Source organism: Trachemys scripta, chromosome 4, assembly GCF_013100865.1.
Source record: "Trachemys scripta elegans isolate TJP31775 chromosome 4, CAS_Tse_1.0, whole genome shotgun sequence".
Lineage (NCBI taxonomy): Eukaryota > Metazoa > Chordata > Testudines > Emydidae > Trachemys > Trachemys scripta.
The window spans coordinates 113,619,532-113,637,648 of NC_048301.1; the positions used below are offsets into that span (position 1 = coordinate 113,619,532).

General features: G+C 56.3%; 1 protein-coding gene across 2 annotated transcripts in view; it reads right to left on the reverse strand.

Moving 5' to 3' along the window:
• The window catches only part of B4GALNT4 (beta-1,4-N-acetyl-galactosaminyltransferase 4), a 120,372-nt gene that overhangs the window by 46,702 nt on the left and 55,553 nt on the right, over nucleotides 1-18,117 (reverse strand). For both annotated transcript variants that reach the window (XM_034770472.1, XM_034770471.1), the window contains exon 2: nucleotides 8,790-8,905. In XM_034770472.1, the coding sequence (XP_034626363.1) occupies nucleotides 8,790-8,905 (116 nt within the window). The remainder of the gene's footprint in view (nucleotides 1-8,789; nucleotides 8,906-18,117) is intronic.

Consider the following 18,117-nt stretch of genomic DNA (forward strand, 5'->3'; position numbering starts at 1 on the left):
GTTTGTGCAGCAGGGAGAAGCAGCGGGAAACTATTCCCTGTGCAAAGGTTAAGGCAGCTGGAGAAGGGATGTAATTATTATTGATAGTTTCTCTGGCCCCGGGAGTGGGAGGTGCTTGCTAGAGCTTGGCAGCGGCACCTATCTGTTTTATTCCACTAGGCAGCCGGTGTGGATTTGCCGACTAGCGTTACCCATAGGGCAGCCGTGCCCTGCAATGGGGAGCTCAGCCCCCTCTGCCACAGGTACCCCCATCAAAGAGCCTCAGTGGCAATGAGAGGGTTTGATCCATCATTACCACAGCGGAGGGTTCGCGCTGCACCAGCTCAGGGCACATCACTGACTCTCCCCGGCCGGGGGCCTGGCCTTATGAACCCAGCGTGGAGCCGGTTTGGGGGGCATTCCGCGTTCCCACCCCGGCTCTCCCTTTCTGCTCATCTAAGCATTGATTTGCTCGATGAGCGTATGGCTCGGAGGTGGGGCTTATCGATCAGGGTCTGGCTAATTGATAGTGGGCAGTAAATGGTATCAGTAATCCATCCATCTGCCATTTCCACTCGCTGGTTGCATGGCTGTGATCCCATCACAACCAACGTTCACCTTGGCGCCCAGGGGCTGCTCCCCGCACCAGCCATTCCCAGCATCACGGCTTGGCTTGTATTTATTTCTTGGCCCCCCTACGTTCCCTCGGAGGCTGGGCTCTCATTAGTCTCATTCTAAATATGAGGCAACTAGAGCCCAAAGAGGTCAAGTGACTTGCTCAAGGTCACACAGGAAGCAGGTGGCAGAGACAGAAATTGAACCCTGATCTCCTGACTCCCACTCCAGAGCTTTAATAACAAGCCCACCCTTCTTCCTCCCTTCCCCTCAGCTGGCATTGCCAGTGAATGCTCCTCTGGGCTCAGCAAGGCAGAGATACAGTCTGCCCAGCAGAACTCGGGGCGGGAGGACGTTGCCGGCTCCTGATGCGGTATGAGGAGCTGCTTGCAGAGAGAAGGGGCAGGAAGTCTGAATGGCTGCTTCTGCTGGACATGCTCACTTAGGGAGACTCCCCTTTCCTTGGCATTTAAGGTCTCTGGGCCCTGCCTGTGGTGCTGTTGGCTCTGCAGTGAACACAGCTGGCGGAGGAGTCTACTGGGACTGGAGATCTCGCCTGATACGGCTCACGTTGCCCCCGTACCAGGAGTGACGTAACAGTGCTTCTGGAAGGCTCTGTTATCCCCAGGGGAATGGTCCCCAGTGCTGAGAACAAGAGAAGCCCAGCCCACCCTCCACTACCATGGAGAACTTGGCAGAGTGGAGCCGGGCACCCAGAAGCTGGAGCAGAAGTGACTGGGTGGGGCGTGCCCACTGGCTAAAACAGGGCACGCCCCACCCAGTCACCCCCAGCGTGAGTCACTAGGCTATAGCACAGGCCACCCGGAGGCAGGATTCCTGTTTGGTTCTCCTCTTCCTTTTAAAGGGATTAGGCTGATCCAATTGCAGGTGTGTGTCTCCCAATTTAGAAGGATTAGGCCAGCGCTCGCCTTCATGCCACAACTCGGGATTGACTCAATTGTCCTGATCGACATGGACGGTGCAGTAATGCTTATGCCTCTCTCTGGGCAGGCCACCCTGTGCCAGAAGTCTGTTACTAACCAGGACAGCTTGAATGGGGGGTGTCACCCCACTTCTCTTCCAAGAGGAGCCCTCTGCAACATCTCGCTCAGCCCTTTAAGCAATGGGCCATGCACGGCTTTTACTGCAAGTTGATCTTTCAAGAGGTATTCATGTCAGCAGAGCTGGGAGCTCCCCCACTCAGCAGCGCTAGCTCCCAGCCTCGCCTTTCCACCACAGCTTCTTCCAGCACCGAGCCTCCAGTGGTAGGACCTCGTCAAGGTACATCCACCCAAGCAGGGCCCACAGAGCCGTGCTGGCCAAGCAAAGCAGCATCCAGTAGAGCTTTATGAACGGGTGCTTGTTATTAACCATGCCCCGTTGGTATGCAGCACTGCCCTCTAGTGCACAGAAGCAGATCTGCTCCTGTGGGGGCAATTCTCTTGCTCTCTCGTGGCTGACGTGAGTGCCAGTGCTGCTAATTAGAGTTTGCAGGAAAATGGACAAAACGTCCTACACGTTTCTTTGTTTCCATTTGCTCCTTGATGTTTTCCATCTGTTGCCAGCGGAAGGAGATTAATCGGGTCTCTCTGGGCAGGGGACCGGGAGTTCAACTCATGGGCCTGGCGCCTGGGTTGGAGTCCAGCTTGCAACTGGGACGTCTGCAGATGAGACTCCTTGTCGATCAGTCGTGCTCCCATCCTCCCCGGCTGGAGACAGAGGTGTCAGGTGCATACAGACGGCACCTGCATGCCTGGCCATTCCCCATGCACCATGTCCGACAGGCAGATCTACAGCATCTCCAAAGGCACCTTGCAAAAATTAAAGCCCAATCCATGGTAACAACCCCAGGAGAGACAGCGCCACTGAAGGGACGTTGCCCACCAGAAACCTCTCTGGCACCAAACCCTCTGCCCGGTGCACGTTCAGTCAGCTACACCGCGGCAAGAGACCAGAAGGTTTGCTATGGACTGGGGACTCTTCTGCACACATGGACCCCAGGGGTGGGTGAATCCAGCAGCCAGACTGCTCCCAGAGCAGGAGATTGCTGAAGTGAAGGCGGAGAGCGGGGCAGGTTTTTGAAGCAGGTCTCGTTTATATTACCCACTCCCGTCTGGCTCTGCAGTGATTTAGAAGCAAGCAGTGGAACAGGGGATCCAAAGGCAGCATGGCTCAGGGGAATCAGAGATAAATGCCTTGGAGTGAACTAACGATGGGAGAAGGGGAGGTCTTCAGGAAACATAAAATGCTCTGAGTTCTTCCCCTTCCCTTTGGATGCCAGTGGTTTCTTCTTTCATCCTCTCTAGGGCCTATTAATCGCCTCCCACTTGACATTCTTGGGGGCTTTTGGGAGACCCCAGCTGTTGGTCAGTGTCCTCCGAGCCTTTGGAGCACAGATTCATGGATTCCAAGGCCAGAAAGGCCCATTGTGATCATCTGGGCTGAGCTCCTGTATGTCACAGACCAAAGCACTGCCCTAGAATATTCCTAGAGCAGAACTTTCAGGATAACCGCCAACCTGGACTTTAAAATGGCCAGTGATGGAGAATCCACCACAAACCTCTGTAAATTGTTGCAGGGATTAATTACCCTCGCTGGTAAAAACGGACGCCTTCTTGCCAGGCTGAATTGTCTAGCTTCAGCTCCCAGCCGAGTGCACAGCCCCTCATAACGATGGCCCCGGGGTAAGTCTGTCTAGACTCCCCCCCTCCCAGTGACCGTGCAGTTGCTGATACTGCCCCCTGGCAGGCTGCATGCTGCGGGTCTGATTTAATTACCTGGGCACCTGTGATTCTAACGGCGGCAAAGAAAAATGGACAGGAGGGAAAAAATAGCATCCTGCTCTTGAGTGCGGCAGGGAAGAGGAAAGCTCCAATCAGCCCCTCTCCAGAACTCTCCCTGCTCCTGACACAACCTGCCTTGGGAGGGACTAGGAACACTCGGGCCGTCCACCGGCAGCACAAAGATGGGCATGGAGGGGGAGAAGTGACTTGCCCAAGGTCACTGAGCGAGTCCCTGGCTGTATCCGTCTGATAGCCTGCATCTCCCAGCCCTGCGTGCCGGGTACTAGCCCATGCTGGGCGCCCTGACCAGTTTACGGAGATACACCCATGCAGGTGCCAGGCATTTCACAGCTGGGGATGTGAGGTGTGGCAGTGGTGCCCTGGCACGGGGACTCGGACGCAGGAAGATAGCAAGAGCAGGGATGTGAAGGAAGTAGGGAGGAGGAGAAAAGATGGAGAGAGGAGAGGAAAATGAAGTAGTGTTGGGGGTGTCCTAGTCTTTTAATCTGTGTCTGTGCAGCGCCTGGCACAGCCGGACCCTGATCTTGATCTGGGCCTCCATGTGCTACTGGAATTAATGATACAGAGCTATTCGTTATTTGTAGGCATGCCAAGAGCCCAGGCTGTCCTGGGAACCCCATCACGCCAGGCCCTGTACACTGCACAGTAAGGACCAGAAGACATGACAAACCAGCCCTGTTTTACAGATGGGGAACCGAGGCACAGAGACACTCAGTGACTTGCCCTGGGGCACTCAGGGAGTCTGTGGCAGAGGTGGGAATCAAACCCAGACCTCCCAAGGCCAGCCTTCCTCTCCAGCCCCTGCTTGTCCAGAGACCCTTGCTGCTGGGGTACAGTGAGCAAAGGTTCCCTGAGCGCACCGGGACGCAGAGGCTGAAGGGACCACGCAAGAGGGCAGCCCCTGGAGACGCCGGGGAGGGCACTGCTGTGGCCAGCAAGGAAGGTAACAAGTACATCACACGCCTGAGCGAAGCGTGTGGCAGCCAGGGGAGACAGGCGGTGGCAGATAAATGCTATAAACAAAGAGGAGCCCATTAGGATGCATGGCACTACGGAAGTAATTAGCAAACTTTGTCTAAACGAACTAATTGAAGCCCCAGAGGAGGGGAACAATGCCCTCTGAAAACGTGATTAGACAGGCGGCATAATTAGGCTTTGATTGTTTGAAAGGAAGAATTCCTTCCGCTCCCTTGGAAAGTTTACCCGAATTCCAGAGCGGCCTGTAGAAGATGTGCTGCTGGGGGGGATGGGGAGGAGGTTTGAAGGTGTCAGCGCAGGGCAGAGGAGGAGGCAGCTGGTACTAGCGCCATCCAAGTCCCTCTCACGCTGGTTCCAAAACTCAGTGGCACTTCCGTGCTGATTTCTGGAGGATTCGCTGGGGTCCCCGGGGATGGTGAGAGCTCCGCGGTGCCACAAGCTCGGTGCCCCCTGCCCCGTGGCATGGGCCCTGGGAGAGTGGGGAGATGATGGGTGGGATCCATCCATGTGGTACCGGTGCTGGATTCCTACACACCAAAGGGGGGAAGCCGCATCCACCAAGCCTATTTCTCTCCATCTCATCACTGCCTAGCATGCAGCTGGCTCTCATTAGCAGCACACGGTCAGGAAACCCAAATAAATGGCTCTCCACTCCCCGGCCACCGCTCCGGGCGGCTGAGCTGTAGCAGATAAAAGCTTCTCTGTTCCTTGGCACAGCGGGGCCGCGGTGGCTCCGTGCCATGGCTCGGGAGAGCGAGGGGCTCTGCCAGAGGAGGGGCTGGGCACCAGCAGTCATGCCTTGCCCTAGCTATAAGGAGCTGCCTGTGGACGGCAGCCTCTGTAATTAACACGCCGCCGAGTTTAAACCGCTCCGGGCTCCAGTTTTCCATCTCTGTTTTTTTAGCCCGATTGGTTTGCTTTGGATCTAGGGAGCTATTTCAGCCGTGGCTGTTTTTCTTTCCAACCAGGGAACTTTCCCCCTCCCTGCACTGACAGAGGCAGCAATTCACAGCCTGGCTCCCCTGAGCTGGCCGCTGCTGCAGGGACAACTCTCCTGTTTGCTTTCAGTGCTGGCGGGAAGATGGGCGTGTTATGTTCATATGTGGCAAGGCTCTGGTGATCTGCGAGATGCCCCTCCCGGCCTCGCTCGGGGGGCCACCACCACTGAACTGATGGGAAGATGGAGAACAGGCAATGGGGCTTTGCCTTGAGGCAGCCCGCCCCCGGCACAGACAAGATCCACCATTACAATCACAATTACAGCGAACCACCACTTCAAGCAAGCCTTAGCTCCGCCAGCACCAACCGCCGCTCAGCCTGGCTGCGCTAGCGGGGGCATCAGCGCAGGTACCCAACAGCTGGAATGGGGCAAATCCCTAGGGTCAGCCTGGCTTTGCTTTTCAAAGGGGCAGGTTGGGTTCAGATCAAAGCAGGGAGAACCCCTGGCTGGCTGGGAGAGCTGCACCCTCCCACAGGTCAGTAGGGACTGCAAAGCGGTTTGAGACGGTCAGATGATGGGGCAAGAAACGCTCACAGGGTTTTCTGCTCAAGAACGCCCTGGCGGGGCACCCTATGACAGCACCGCTTCCTCTCTGGAGCCCGGCTAGTGCCGTCTGACGGGCCGCAGCTCTTGGGAAAGCATTGGCAACCTTTGCAGCCAAAACCGAGGCCGCGATCTCCCCTGGTGGCCCTGTCTCCGCACCCAGCTCAGGAGCTATTTCAGTTCCCTCGGTAACCCCTGCAGGAGCCATTTTTAAGCTAAACCTCCTTGTTCTCACACAGCCAGGGAGAACGTGCACCAAGAGATCACCCCCTGGCTGCCTGGGCTCAGCAGAGGGGCTGGGGGCAGAGAGCCGGGGGCAGGAAGGGGCCCATGCATAGCACCCAATCTATGCTCTGGAGTTCAATGTGTGTGGCTGGGGAAGGGCAGCACCACACAGATCCCCATGCCAGGGGCTGTGGCGTGGCGTGAAGAGCCCTGGCCGCACTGCGGGAGGCACGAAGGAGCCCTGCTGTCGGGCACATTCCGCCTGCACAGGACAAAGGCAGGCACGATGCCCTTGGGTGCTGGCGGGGCACAACCCACTGCTATAGCTACTTCCCCCTCCTACCTGGGCTTGCTCAGCCTCTAACAGGGGCCAGAGCTGGAGCGCCTCTCAGTGGCCAGAGGGAAGGGTGTAGCCACATGAGGGCTATTGGGGGGGGCAGCGAGAAGCAGCCACCCAGGGCCGCTGGCTGGGTCCCACTTAACAGCCGCCTGTGCTCCAATGACGTCCCCGAGACGAGACAGGGGCCAAAGCCACAGAGAGGCTAAGTGTTCAGCTCTGACCTCTTTCCATCCCCCTAAGGGAGATCAGCCATTAGTGCCTCAGGGGCGCTCCCCCCGCCAGCAAGCATGGGACAGAGAAGGGCGCCGAAGCTGCTTCCATGGCCTGAGACCAAGCGGTGCCCACACCTTGCCCAGCGCCATCAGGGCTGGTCCTTCCTCTCCAAACAGCACAGAAGGGAACAGATGCAGGCAGAGCCTCCAAGGGAAGGGGAGGGGTCAGGCAGGAGGCGATGGAGACAGCAGGGCTGGTCAGGGTGAAAAGGATGAGGGGAAATAGCTGGGATAGACCACGCCAAGCATGCTTTCCTACTGCCCCGACTCCAGAACACAAAGGGGCGTACGATTCAACAGAGGTGACACACGAAATACGGCTAAAAAGGAAATCTCTGTTGTGCCATTTATCAGAAACCGGTGCGACTCCCTGCAGCAGGGCAAGGCTGATGGTTTGGAAACCACTTAGGAACATCCAACAAAGGTTTACTTTGTCTAGTGGATACAGCAGGGAACTGGGTGTCCGGACACCTGGGTTCTATTCCTGCTCCCTGGCTGACCTGCAAATCATACCAATCTCTCACTGTCTCCGCTTGTCAGGGTGTGGCAGAGAGGATGCTACAGACTCACTTTAATCATGGCAGCCCCACATGAAGGCTCTGCAAAGGGCAGAGGAGCAGGCTGGACTTTTGTACCAGGATCAGCATTTCAAGAGCGCTCAATCCTCATGCTTCAGGGCAGCAGCTTGGCCAGGAAGAAACAGCCCCAGCCTGATTTGTTCAGATCAGCTGCATTCTGGAGGGAGGTGGGGCTGGCCCTGGTATCTAAACCACCTGGAACTGGCCTTGGTGGTAGATGGTCCATTGCTTTGTCCTGTACTTCCCTCCGAGCCTGCAGTTAACTGGGGGCTCCAGCTACTGGCCCAGCGCAGGACTCCATTGGCCCAGGTCTCTGCGTGTGGCATGCCAGCCTTTCCACACCCTGTGCTAATTGCTGCCACATGACTGCCATGCCAGTGCTGTTGCTGCTTCCCTCATGTCCCGTGGCTGCCAACGCCTCAGGAAAGGGGCAGCGATCGGTCACTGTCACCGTTATCGCAGTGAGGGGAAATGAAGTATCACTGTCAGGCAGTGAAATATGAGCTTTCCCTCCGCTAGGCTACCGCGCTGCCAAGCCTGGCTCGGAGCCTGCCTGAGCTCTGACGGCACGGTCCTGGAGGAGTGAGCCAGATCCAACGTACTCCTCGCGCTGTCAGGAGCGGCTCACTGTGCTCAGATGACAGCCGGGCTCTTGGCCCCGGAGAGTCCAGCGGGAGTAGGGCCACGTCCAGTTCAACCACACACACCCCCAGGCTCCATCCGATGGGCTGGCCCCAACACCCTCCAAAGGGGCAAGGCCACCTGGAGACCCAACCCCACTGCCACAGCCCCCTCCCTGCTCCCCACCTTGTGTTATTTCCTAGGGCAGGCCAACTCCCCTGTGCCCTGACCGGCCGAGCGGTGCCCTTCCCCTACTCTGCCCTTCCCAACAGGGTGACGCCAAGGGGGGGCTCCCCCACACCTCCTGCCATGTGCTTGCCAAGAGGGCTCCTCATGGGGACCCCAGACAGTGCGGTGGGCGTTCCGACCCAGGGATCCCGTCAGAGATCCTCACACACGTCGCCAGGGGGATTGACCCATACGGACCAACACACACACACGTCTACGTAGCTTCAACAGCACAGTCCCCTAAGGACATCTGTTTTGTACTTCCCACCAGGGCCATCCTATGGGCCGCCCCAAACTCCCACCACGGGCTTCCCACCAGGGCTATCCCCTCTCCCTTCACAGGACCCCTGCCTCCCTCAGGGCGCCCTCTGGGTCCGGGCAGTGTCAGTGGGGAGATCCCTTTGCCAGTCCAGCTCCAGAGGCAGCAGGAAGCCATGCAGGGTGATCCCAAGGTGCATCGGCCCCCTCCCCCAGCATGCACACGGCTCCAGCCCCCCAGGCGCCTCCAGCCTAGAACCGGAGCCGCTAGGAACTCATTTCCCATTTAACAGAGAGAGAGAGAGAGAGAGAGAGAGAGAGAGAAAAGACAGGCCAGCCTGTGATTACCATCTGCTCATCCTCCCGGCTCTCGCTGGAGTCGTCGGCCTTTCTCTGCTGAGCTGCCGCCCGGGCCCCGGCCACACGCCTGCCAGCATCTGTCACCTCGCCCAGCCTCTCGCCATCTGCAAACAACAAACAGATGCAGCGGGGGTGCATGAGACTGGAGCACCTTGGCCGGCAAGCCAACACCCACCCACCCACTGCAGCCCTGGGGAGATGGGAAGGGGACTCTGCCCCACAGCGCAGTGCCAAGGAGCGCCTAGGTCTGAGCTACCAGCACCACCACCTGTATCAGCCGTGGGCTCAGTCCACAGCCCCGTTCATAGCCAGGGCCAGTCTGTTCCCCCTGCAGCTGCCACTTTCCTCCCAGCACCACAGAAAAGACCTGGCTGACATTTTCAGACTTGGGTGCCACATGGGGGACACCCAAATCAATGACCTGATTCTCAGAGGCACTAGCGCCTGGGGGGGTATGCGGCTCTGTGTATCCAGCAGGCACCAGGATAGGGCATAGGCCCTTGTCAAGCGGCTAAGAGAATCCAAGGCTGCCAGTTAGGAGTGGGGGTCTGAAGGAGCTGGAGAGTCCTTAGGATAAGAGGGAAGGTTCTCTCATGGATCGGTAACTGGTTAAAAGATAGGAAAGAAAGGGTAGGAATCAATGGTCAGTTTTCAGAATGGAGAGGTAAATAGCGGGGTCCCCCAGGGGTCTGTCCTGAGATCAGGGCACCGTATTAACAAATGACCTGGAAAAAGGGGTAAGAAATGAGGTGGCAACATTTGCAGATTATCCAAATTACTCAGGATAGTGAAGTCCAAAGCAGACTGCAGAGAGTTACAAAGGGATCTCAAAAAAGCAACAGAGGGTCCTGTGGCACCTTTGAGACTAACACAAGTATTGGGAGCATAAGCTTTCGTGGGTAAGAACCTCACTTCTTCAGATGCAAGGGATCTCACTAAACTGGGTGACTGGGCAACAACATGGCAGATGAAATTCAGTGTTGAGCAATGTAAAGTAATGCACTTTGGAAAACATAATCCCAATTCTACACCAACTGATGGGCTCTACCTTAGCTGTGAATCTCTCCTCACACGGACGCTGTTCCAGACCCCAGCATTTCTGTTGCCCTTCTCTGTACCTTTAACAATTCCAATATAGCTCTCTGGAGCTGGGGCGACCAGAACTGCACGCAGAAAAGCTATGCAGCTCATGCCCTCTCCGAGCACCCAGGGGCACCAGTGAGATGCTGCACCAGCTCTGCCCATGTACCCCAGTGCTGACCTGCAGCCCCCCAGCTATCCCAGCCCTGGGCCCCACCCAGCTCTGCCCATGCACCCCAGGCCTGACCTGCAGCCCTCCCCCCTGCCCTGCCAGCTATCCCAGCTCCGGCCCCTGCCCCAGCTCTGCCCATGAACCTCGGTGCTGACCTGCAGCCCCTTTCCCCCCCCCCAGTTATCCCAGCCCCAGGGCCCACCCAGCTCTACCTGTGAAACCCAGCTGTAGCCTGCTACCTCCCCACCCCACGGCTTTGCCAGTGGCCCCTAAACTGGCCCCAGATCCCCTGCTATTTCTGTGGTGGTCTCTGCTGAGCGCAAGCTGCCAAATAAGTTATGTGTGTCCTGGTCCCATTTAAGGCTGGGCTGGGCCAGGATGTGGTCCTGGGGCCCTGGGAACTTTTACAAGTTCTGAGATTATTTTTGGGTCAGAGCTGCTGCGTCCCGACTGCTCTCTGCAGGCGAGGTCTGAGCTCAGTGGCTACCACAAATGCTTCCTCAGACCACCAGCCGGGCTTGGGCCGTCAGCTTAACCCATCTGCCCTGGGCTGTCTCAGCCTTTGGGCTGGGCAAACAGGGGGCACCAAGAGAAGCAGAATGTGGAACAAGTGGCAATACCCAGGCCCCACTGAATAGCTTTCAATGCCCCGCCCGGAGAAGCTGCTGTCAACTGCTGGCCCTGCCACAGCCTTGGAGGGGGAGCCCCCAGCACCTCACATCAGACACTGCTGGGGGAGTATCAGGGCCAGGTGATGGCACAGAGCATGCAGCCAGGGCAGGGCTAGCGCAGCTGATGGAGAGAGGGGCGCCCCAGGGCCCAGGCAGCATAGGGCAGAGGGCATGTGTCTCCGGGGGGTGAGCACTCGCCTGGAGTGGGGCTGCAGGGGAAGGGATTGCCCTGGTCCCAAGAGGCATGTGCCTGGCAGACAGCGGGGCTGGCCCCGGGGCTGGGGAGGAGGCAGGGGGCACTGCTCTTGGCCAGGGCTCCCTTCACCACAGCTGTGCCTAACGGCTTGCAGCGGCTCATCAGTGTCAGCTTTAATTACACCTAAGGCAGCCCAGCCTGCAGCCCTGACGTAAGAGCAGGGCTGAGCTGCAGGCTCCTGGCTCCATGGCTGAGCACCCAGCCCCTAGAGATGAGGCAGCAGGGCCCCTGTGCAGCTGGCTGGCCAAGCCCCGCCTGCCCCACAGCACTGCAGCATCTCTTCTAACACTCCTGTTTCTCCCCCAGCTATCCCCAGCGAGGCACGCAGCAGATTCCCCGGCAACCCCTGGCTTCGGAGCATCCACACCACCACCACCCATGCCCACAGCCAGATCCCCTGGCCCCAACAACCCTGGGGGTGGCAGGAGTGCAGGGCTCGGGCTGGGGCGCTCACACAGCCCTCAACCGACACTCCTGTCCCCTGGGTGCAGGACACACCCTGCAAGGGCGACTGCCACGGCTGCCCCCACACACGGGCCCCGATCGCTGAGGTCAAGTGGGACAATCCCAGCCCTGCCCCTAAGCCCCTTCTGAGCACCCTACACTGGGAAGTTCGCCCCACCCTGGAGACGGTGAGCGGGGAAGGCCCCAGCGGGTTTCTCCCTCAGTCCCTTGTGTCTCATCCTGAACCCGAGAGGCTTCCAGGGAGAAGGGAGCAGCAGGGGTGGCACATCAAACCCGCCATGGCACGGCAGCCACCACACTAAGCACATCTGACTCTAGAGAGGCAGGTGCAGCCTGGGGCTCGAAATTCCCCCTTTCCCTTCAGTAGCGAGCCAAATGAAGAGGAAACAGCAGATCCGGTTTGGGGCTAGAGGGGACTGGGCCTGTGGGATCCCACGGGGCTCCAGTCCTTTCTGATCTGCTTCCTTCCCATCCAGAGGGGGTCTCCTAAACCAGCTCCCATGCCCAGCGTCAAGACAGAGCCCCAAACGCTATTCAGGGCCACACCTTGGGCACCCGCCCTGAGCCTTAACCCCGACAGGCGCAGCCTGTGGAGGCAACGCTTGCTTTCCCAGCATGCCACACTCCACCAGGACGCCAAGCGATCTGCTGCAGGAGGCTGAGTGTGGCCGGACAGGGCCTGTGGTCTCTATAGGTCCCAGATCTGCAGTAGAGATGGGACTGAACCAGAACCTTAGATCCAGGCTCCCTGGGGCCTATGGGGACAGCTGGATCCAATGCAGATGGGGCTCAGGCCCCTCCCTGGTTCGTGGGGCTCCCTAGGCAACACGAGTAGCACTGAGGAAGGGGGGCAGTCATCCAGCCAGGGTCTGGAGAGGGTTTCTCAGCCTGCTGGGGAAGGCTTGGCCACAGCAGCCAGCCTGGCTCTGTAATTGCATATTGGCAGGAGAGAGCTCTCCTGCAGGAGCGAGTCTCTTTACCGGAGAGCCCCCATCACTCAAGCTCACATTTACCACACTTGAAGGAGGGAAGGACTCAATCAATTGCTCCGGGGAGGACGACACTGCAAACACAGCTCTCACTCATGTTAAGTGGCCTGGAAAGGGCTGTCCGCTCCGGGAATCAATCCTAGTCCCAACCCCGGCCTCGGAGGTGCTGGGGGAACAGCAGAGACTCTCTCTGAGCCGGGGATCCGTGGGGGGCTGCCACCCTCCCCATTCACACCCAAAAACCAGACAAGCCCCCAAACTCTCTCTGAAGCGTCAAGGCTCAGGCTTCACACAGGAAAGCACACGCTGCCCACCGGGTCTCCTCTCACCAGCCCGGGTGGGGCTGGAGCTCCAGCTCCATTCCACTAGACGGGGAGACCCCCTGTCCAGATGTGCGTCTAGCGGTCAGACCGGGGGGCAGGACTCTGGGGTTCCAGGCCCAACTCTGCCACTGCTTCCACTTAAGTGAGTGGCAAAACAACCCTTAAAAAAAAAAAACCAACAAGGAGTCTGGTGGCACCTTAAAGACTAACAGATTTATTTGGGCATAAGCTTTCGTGAGTAAAAACCTCACTTCTTCGGATGCATAGAGTGAACTCTTTAAGGTGCCACCAGACTCCTTGTTGTTTTTGTAGATACAGACTAACACGGCTACCCCCTGATACTTGACACCAAAACAACCCTTGACTCTGGTTGGAGTGGAGAGCTTCGAAGCAGGCTCTCAAAAGGAGCCCAGAGTCAGGTGTCCAGTTCCCAGAGCATCCCTGACAGCAGAGCTCTCAAACTGCTCCGTGACAGTGCGGCACAATAATTATTTCCAAGCTAAAAATTTCCCTCCAGCGTTTTTTTTATACTGATCCTTCTGCTCTGCTGAGCAAAGGGAGGTTTATAAAAGTCTCTACTTACAGCATTAAAATAATCTGCTTCCCAAGAATAACATAGCAAGGATTTTGAAAATGGATTAGCTGTTCACTAATGCACCCTCCACCCCCCCGACCCGTGTAACTGACACCTCCGAGCCTTTCCAATGAACAGGAAGATCTGGAACCCAATCAGGATCGCTAGGAGGGGAAAGTGAGGGCCCACGACGGGCAGGAGGCAAGGGAGTGAGGAGTTTGTTTTCACATAGCAGAGCCAATTGTGGAACTGCCTAGAACTGTATGAGGCGGGTGCTTAGAACCCATGATCACCAACATAAAGCTGAGTTTGATGCTCTGCTCCATGAATGCACCTGATAAGGAGAGAACTAAATGGCCATAGACTAGAGAGAGGTCATTGGAAACCAGCGTGAGGCACCAAGCAGAGAGCACCAAGTTCCCACACGTCACCTTCTCACTCAGAGGTTCAGCTCCCCGGCCGCCCTCGGAGTCACATTGGCTGGCTCTACCGGCTGCAGCCAGACCTCACTGCTTTCCACTCCCCTTGCCCTTATCGAGGGCGCTGGACCCTCTAGCCCTTCTTGTAAGTTATTAATACAAGTGCCAATCCAGCGCCCATCAGGGCCTCGTTCCCTGCTCTCCTGCGCCTTTCACAGCCAGTCAGCTGCCCCAGCTCCCAGCGAGACGCCATTTGCACCAGAACAAATGAGGGATCAAGCCCAACAGTGCGGCTAGGCCTGCAGAGCCTTTAGCACTAGGGAGGACGCCCCTCGAGGATCCTGCCCAGCAAAGGTACTGGGAGGAGCGCAACTGAACCGGGCTGACCCTCGCTGGGGGTCCAGTTCAAGGGCCGGGCAGAGGTCCAGGCAGGCCCGTATCCTGGCAGCACTGGTCCTGGCAGGCCTGCTCTGCTCTGGGAAGGGGAGGGGGGTGGACGGGCAGGGACTCCTTAGCTGCTATAGGTGTGGGCACTGCTCCAGCATCCCACCTCCAGGGTTAGCCAAGCATGAGTTTTGTGGGTGAGAGATTTTCCCCCAGTCTGGGCGGCAGGATCCCCTCCTGGATTGTACACAGGGAGCAGAACAAGCCTGGCTTCCTCACATCTACACCGGGCCCCGCACGGGCATGTCGACACTGGGGAAAAAAAGCCTTGTGGTGCCAAGTCTCAGAGCCTGGGTTAGCTGACTCAAGCTATAGGGCTAAAAACAGCAGTGTAGATGGTGGGGCTCGGGCTGGAGCCCACCAGGGGGAAGGGTCTCCAAGCCCGAGCAGGGATGCCCACATTGCTATTTTTAGCTCCGTAGCACCAGCCCCGCAAGCCCCAGTCAGCTGACCCAGGCTCTAAGACTTGCTGCCGTGGGTCTTTTTCTGCAGCGTGATGATGGAGTCTCCTGTTGAGTTCGACGGATGAGCTGCAGTCAGTTATTGTAGATCCTGAGATGAGACCGAAGACCAATTTTGGACCTGCAGCCCCCATCTGCAAGTGCCACAGGCAAAAACAATTGTAAATGAATATGCCCCTCGTACGTCTTTCCTTGACTGCAGCAATGCACCGGCTCTCAAAGCCTTTCAGTCCACGGTGGCAGAGCGGCCACCATCGGGTCTCGTCGTGGGCTAAGGGGTCCCAGGTGTTGAGGCCATTGCTGCAAGACTGGAGGTTGGCCTTGAAAGTGTCTTTGTAATGTTTTCTTGTTCTATTCTGCAATTCTCCATAAAAAAGACGGCCTTCGGCATTCTGCCATCACACATACAACCCACATGAGCGCATGTCTCAGCTGCGTGCTCACCATGAAAGCTTCTATGCCGGTGATGTGACAGCACTCAAGGACCTCAGTGTTTGGAACCAAAACTTGCCATTCAATTCCCATTATCCACCGCAGACATCGTAGGTGGAATTGGGCCAAGCATTCCATGTGGTGTTGATAAGCAGTCCACGTATCGCAGCCATAGAGGAGTGCGGTGATGATGATGGTGTGGAAAACTTTTTTTTTTTTTTTTTTTTTTTTTTTTTACACACAGTCTGACACCATTTTTATTCCAGAGATGACCCGGATGTATTCCAAAGGCTTTCTTGGTTGCCCCAGTGTGCTTCATAATGTTGCCAGCAATCACTGCATTTTATGAAATGACACTGCCTTGGCAGCAAAACTTGTCGATTACCTCGTTGATGGACACAACTGGAGGAGATGCAGTACTTCCTTGTCAAGGCTGGACCATGGCTTCTGTCTTCTGCAGGCTGACCAATTTGCTGCATGCACAAAGCAGTTGGGAAGCAAAAACGTCCCTGAGGTTATTGGCCAGTACAGCACAATCAGCAGCAAGCAGTAATCCCTGAATAATTATCTTCATAACCTTTGTCTTCACACGCAGGCAATGCAGATTCAAGACACCTCCATTCATACGGTACTGCATATAAATGCCACAATCAATGTCTCTGAATGCATGTATTAGAACAGCTGCAAACACGATATTAAATAATGTCGGAGCAAGAACACAGCCTTGTTTTCCTCCATTGGTGACAACAAAGGGAGCTGAGAAGCAGCCTGGGTGAAGGACAAGAACCTGCATGGAAAGATTTAATAATGTTGACAAACTAATCGGGGCAATTGAACTTGGAGGGCAGTCCACAGGCCATTTCGAGTTACACAATCAAAGGCCTTAGTAAGAGCGACAAAAACGACATATAGCTCTTGATTCTGTTCATGACATTTCCCCTGAATTTGGAAGAGCGCGAAGGTCATGCCTGAAGTACCACACCCAATGCAGAAGCCACACTGGCTTTTAGGCAGCATTTGCACCATGAGTTGATCAATTAACATGACTCTGGCGAACATCTTTCCTGCATTGGCAAGGAGCGAGAGGCTAGGATGGTTACTGCAAGAAGCATGATTGCCTTTCCTTTTGTCCAAGTGAACAGTATTTGTTCCTGGGACACAGCCTCCAGTCTCCAAATCTTAAGTAGAGGCCAGTGAACTTCCTGAGCAGCTTGTGGACCCCACATTTGAAGATCGCCCCAGGAATACTCCCTGGACCTGCTGCTTTGCCGTTTGGCATTTGCTTGACAGCTGTCCATATTTCAGAGATGTTCAGCAGGATTGAGAGTGGGCCTGGAATTGGAAGTTGTTCAAGATCACCAGGCGCTGATGCTGAGGTGGTGGCCAGTGGCCAGTTCTAAACCTTATTGAAGAAGTGCTCAGCCCATCTTTTCAGAATTTGCCCACGACTGGTCAGTCGTAGTGATGCATCTGCACTCCAGACAGGGCTGGTACCATTAGATGGTGGGCCACACATGGTCTTCAGCTCAGCAAAAACCTGCTTGGAGTCTTTTTGGTCTGCCGCTTCTGGAAGCTGCTTGGCTTTCATTGTCCAACAGCTCCCCTTTCCGTGGCAAAGTTTAGCTCGCACCCTGCATTCTGTATGGGAATAAGCCATCTTTTTAACAGATGAGTTTTTGTTGTTTATTCAAAAGGTGCGAAGAGCAGGAATGGAAGTCAGGAGTTGCTCATCCAATCAGTTCTGATGTTTCCTCTTCACAAAGCCGAGGACGTCTTTAGACACACTGAACACTATTTCCTTAATAGACGACCAGGCAGAGTCAGTGTTTATTGTATCTGACTGAGGAAGTGCGTCAAGAACTTCATCAAGTTTTTTAACAAGCCCTGCACGCTCAAGCTTGGCTAGTGGAGATTGATGACACCGGCACTGTTTTAATTGGAAGCTCAGTGTCGTTTTACATCTCACAAGTCAATGATCAGACCACACGGACGCTCCCGGCATTGCACCGGTGGTTTTAACGTCCTGACGGGGGCGTTGGTGTGCAAAGACAGTCAGGTACATGCCAATGACCAGAGCAGGGATGCATCCATGTTGCTCGGTGATTTGATGTTGTTTGGTGCTTTGTTGCAGTGTAGACGTATCCTGTATGACCAACACCACACCCTGGCCATTCCTCCTTTCCCAGCCTGCTCAGCAGTCACAGGAAGGAGCCAGTCGGCAGCCGGTCCTGGGCAAGGCCCCCTGCTGTCTGATGTGTGCACTGCACCCAACTCACACGGTGGGATTAGAAGACTCCTAGACAGTAATTCTGAGCACCAGCCTGGTGGCACTTGGCAGGTTCAAAGCATTATACAAACACCAGTGCATCCTTGGGAGGAAGGCAGCCTCCCCCCCTCACAGACGGAGCAGCAGACCCAGGAAGGGTGAAGTGATGGGTCCCAGCCACACAGCAAGGCAGGCTCAAGGTTGGGATTAGACTTTGCCATTTGCTGGCTCCCAGCGTGCACTCAGACCCCCAGCCCACACAGCCCCCCAGCAGTGATGCCAACACCCTAGTGCAATTCGCTTCCTGCTGTGTGCTTGTCTTTTGCAAGCCTAATGCAACACACATTCCCCCTGGTAGAAAGCTCCCTTCACCTCTCCCCCTGCCACCGCCTGCCCCAGTAGAAGCCTCTAGGGTCTGTTTGAAGAGAGATTCTCTTTCTAGTCCCCTTGCAAACACAGCTACAGCCTATGCTGGTGTCCTTGGTGATCTTGTCTTGGCAGGGAAGGAGGGTGGGGGAAGAGATCCCCCAACCAGCTTGTCTTCCTGTCTCTTCCCACCAAGATACCACCCCAAGGAGATGATGAGGGAGCCCTGACCTGCTCTGGATCTCTGCATCAGAGTGTGCTATCCCCATTGGACAGGCTCCCCACACAACTCCATGCCCACACATAGCCCTGGGAGTCTTCGGCTCCCACCTGACCCCCCCAGCCTCAAGGGAGACGGCTTCATTTGAACATAACTGAAAACCCCAGGCCATTCCCAA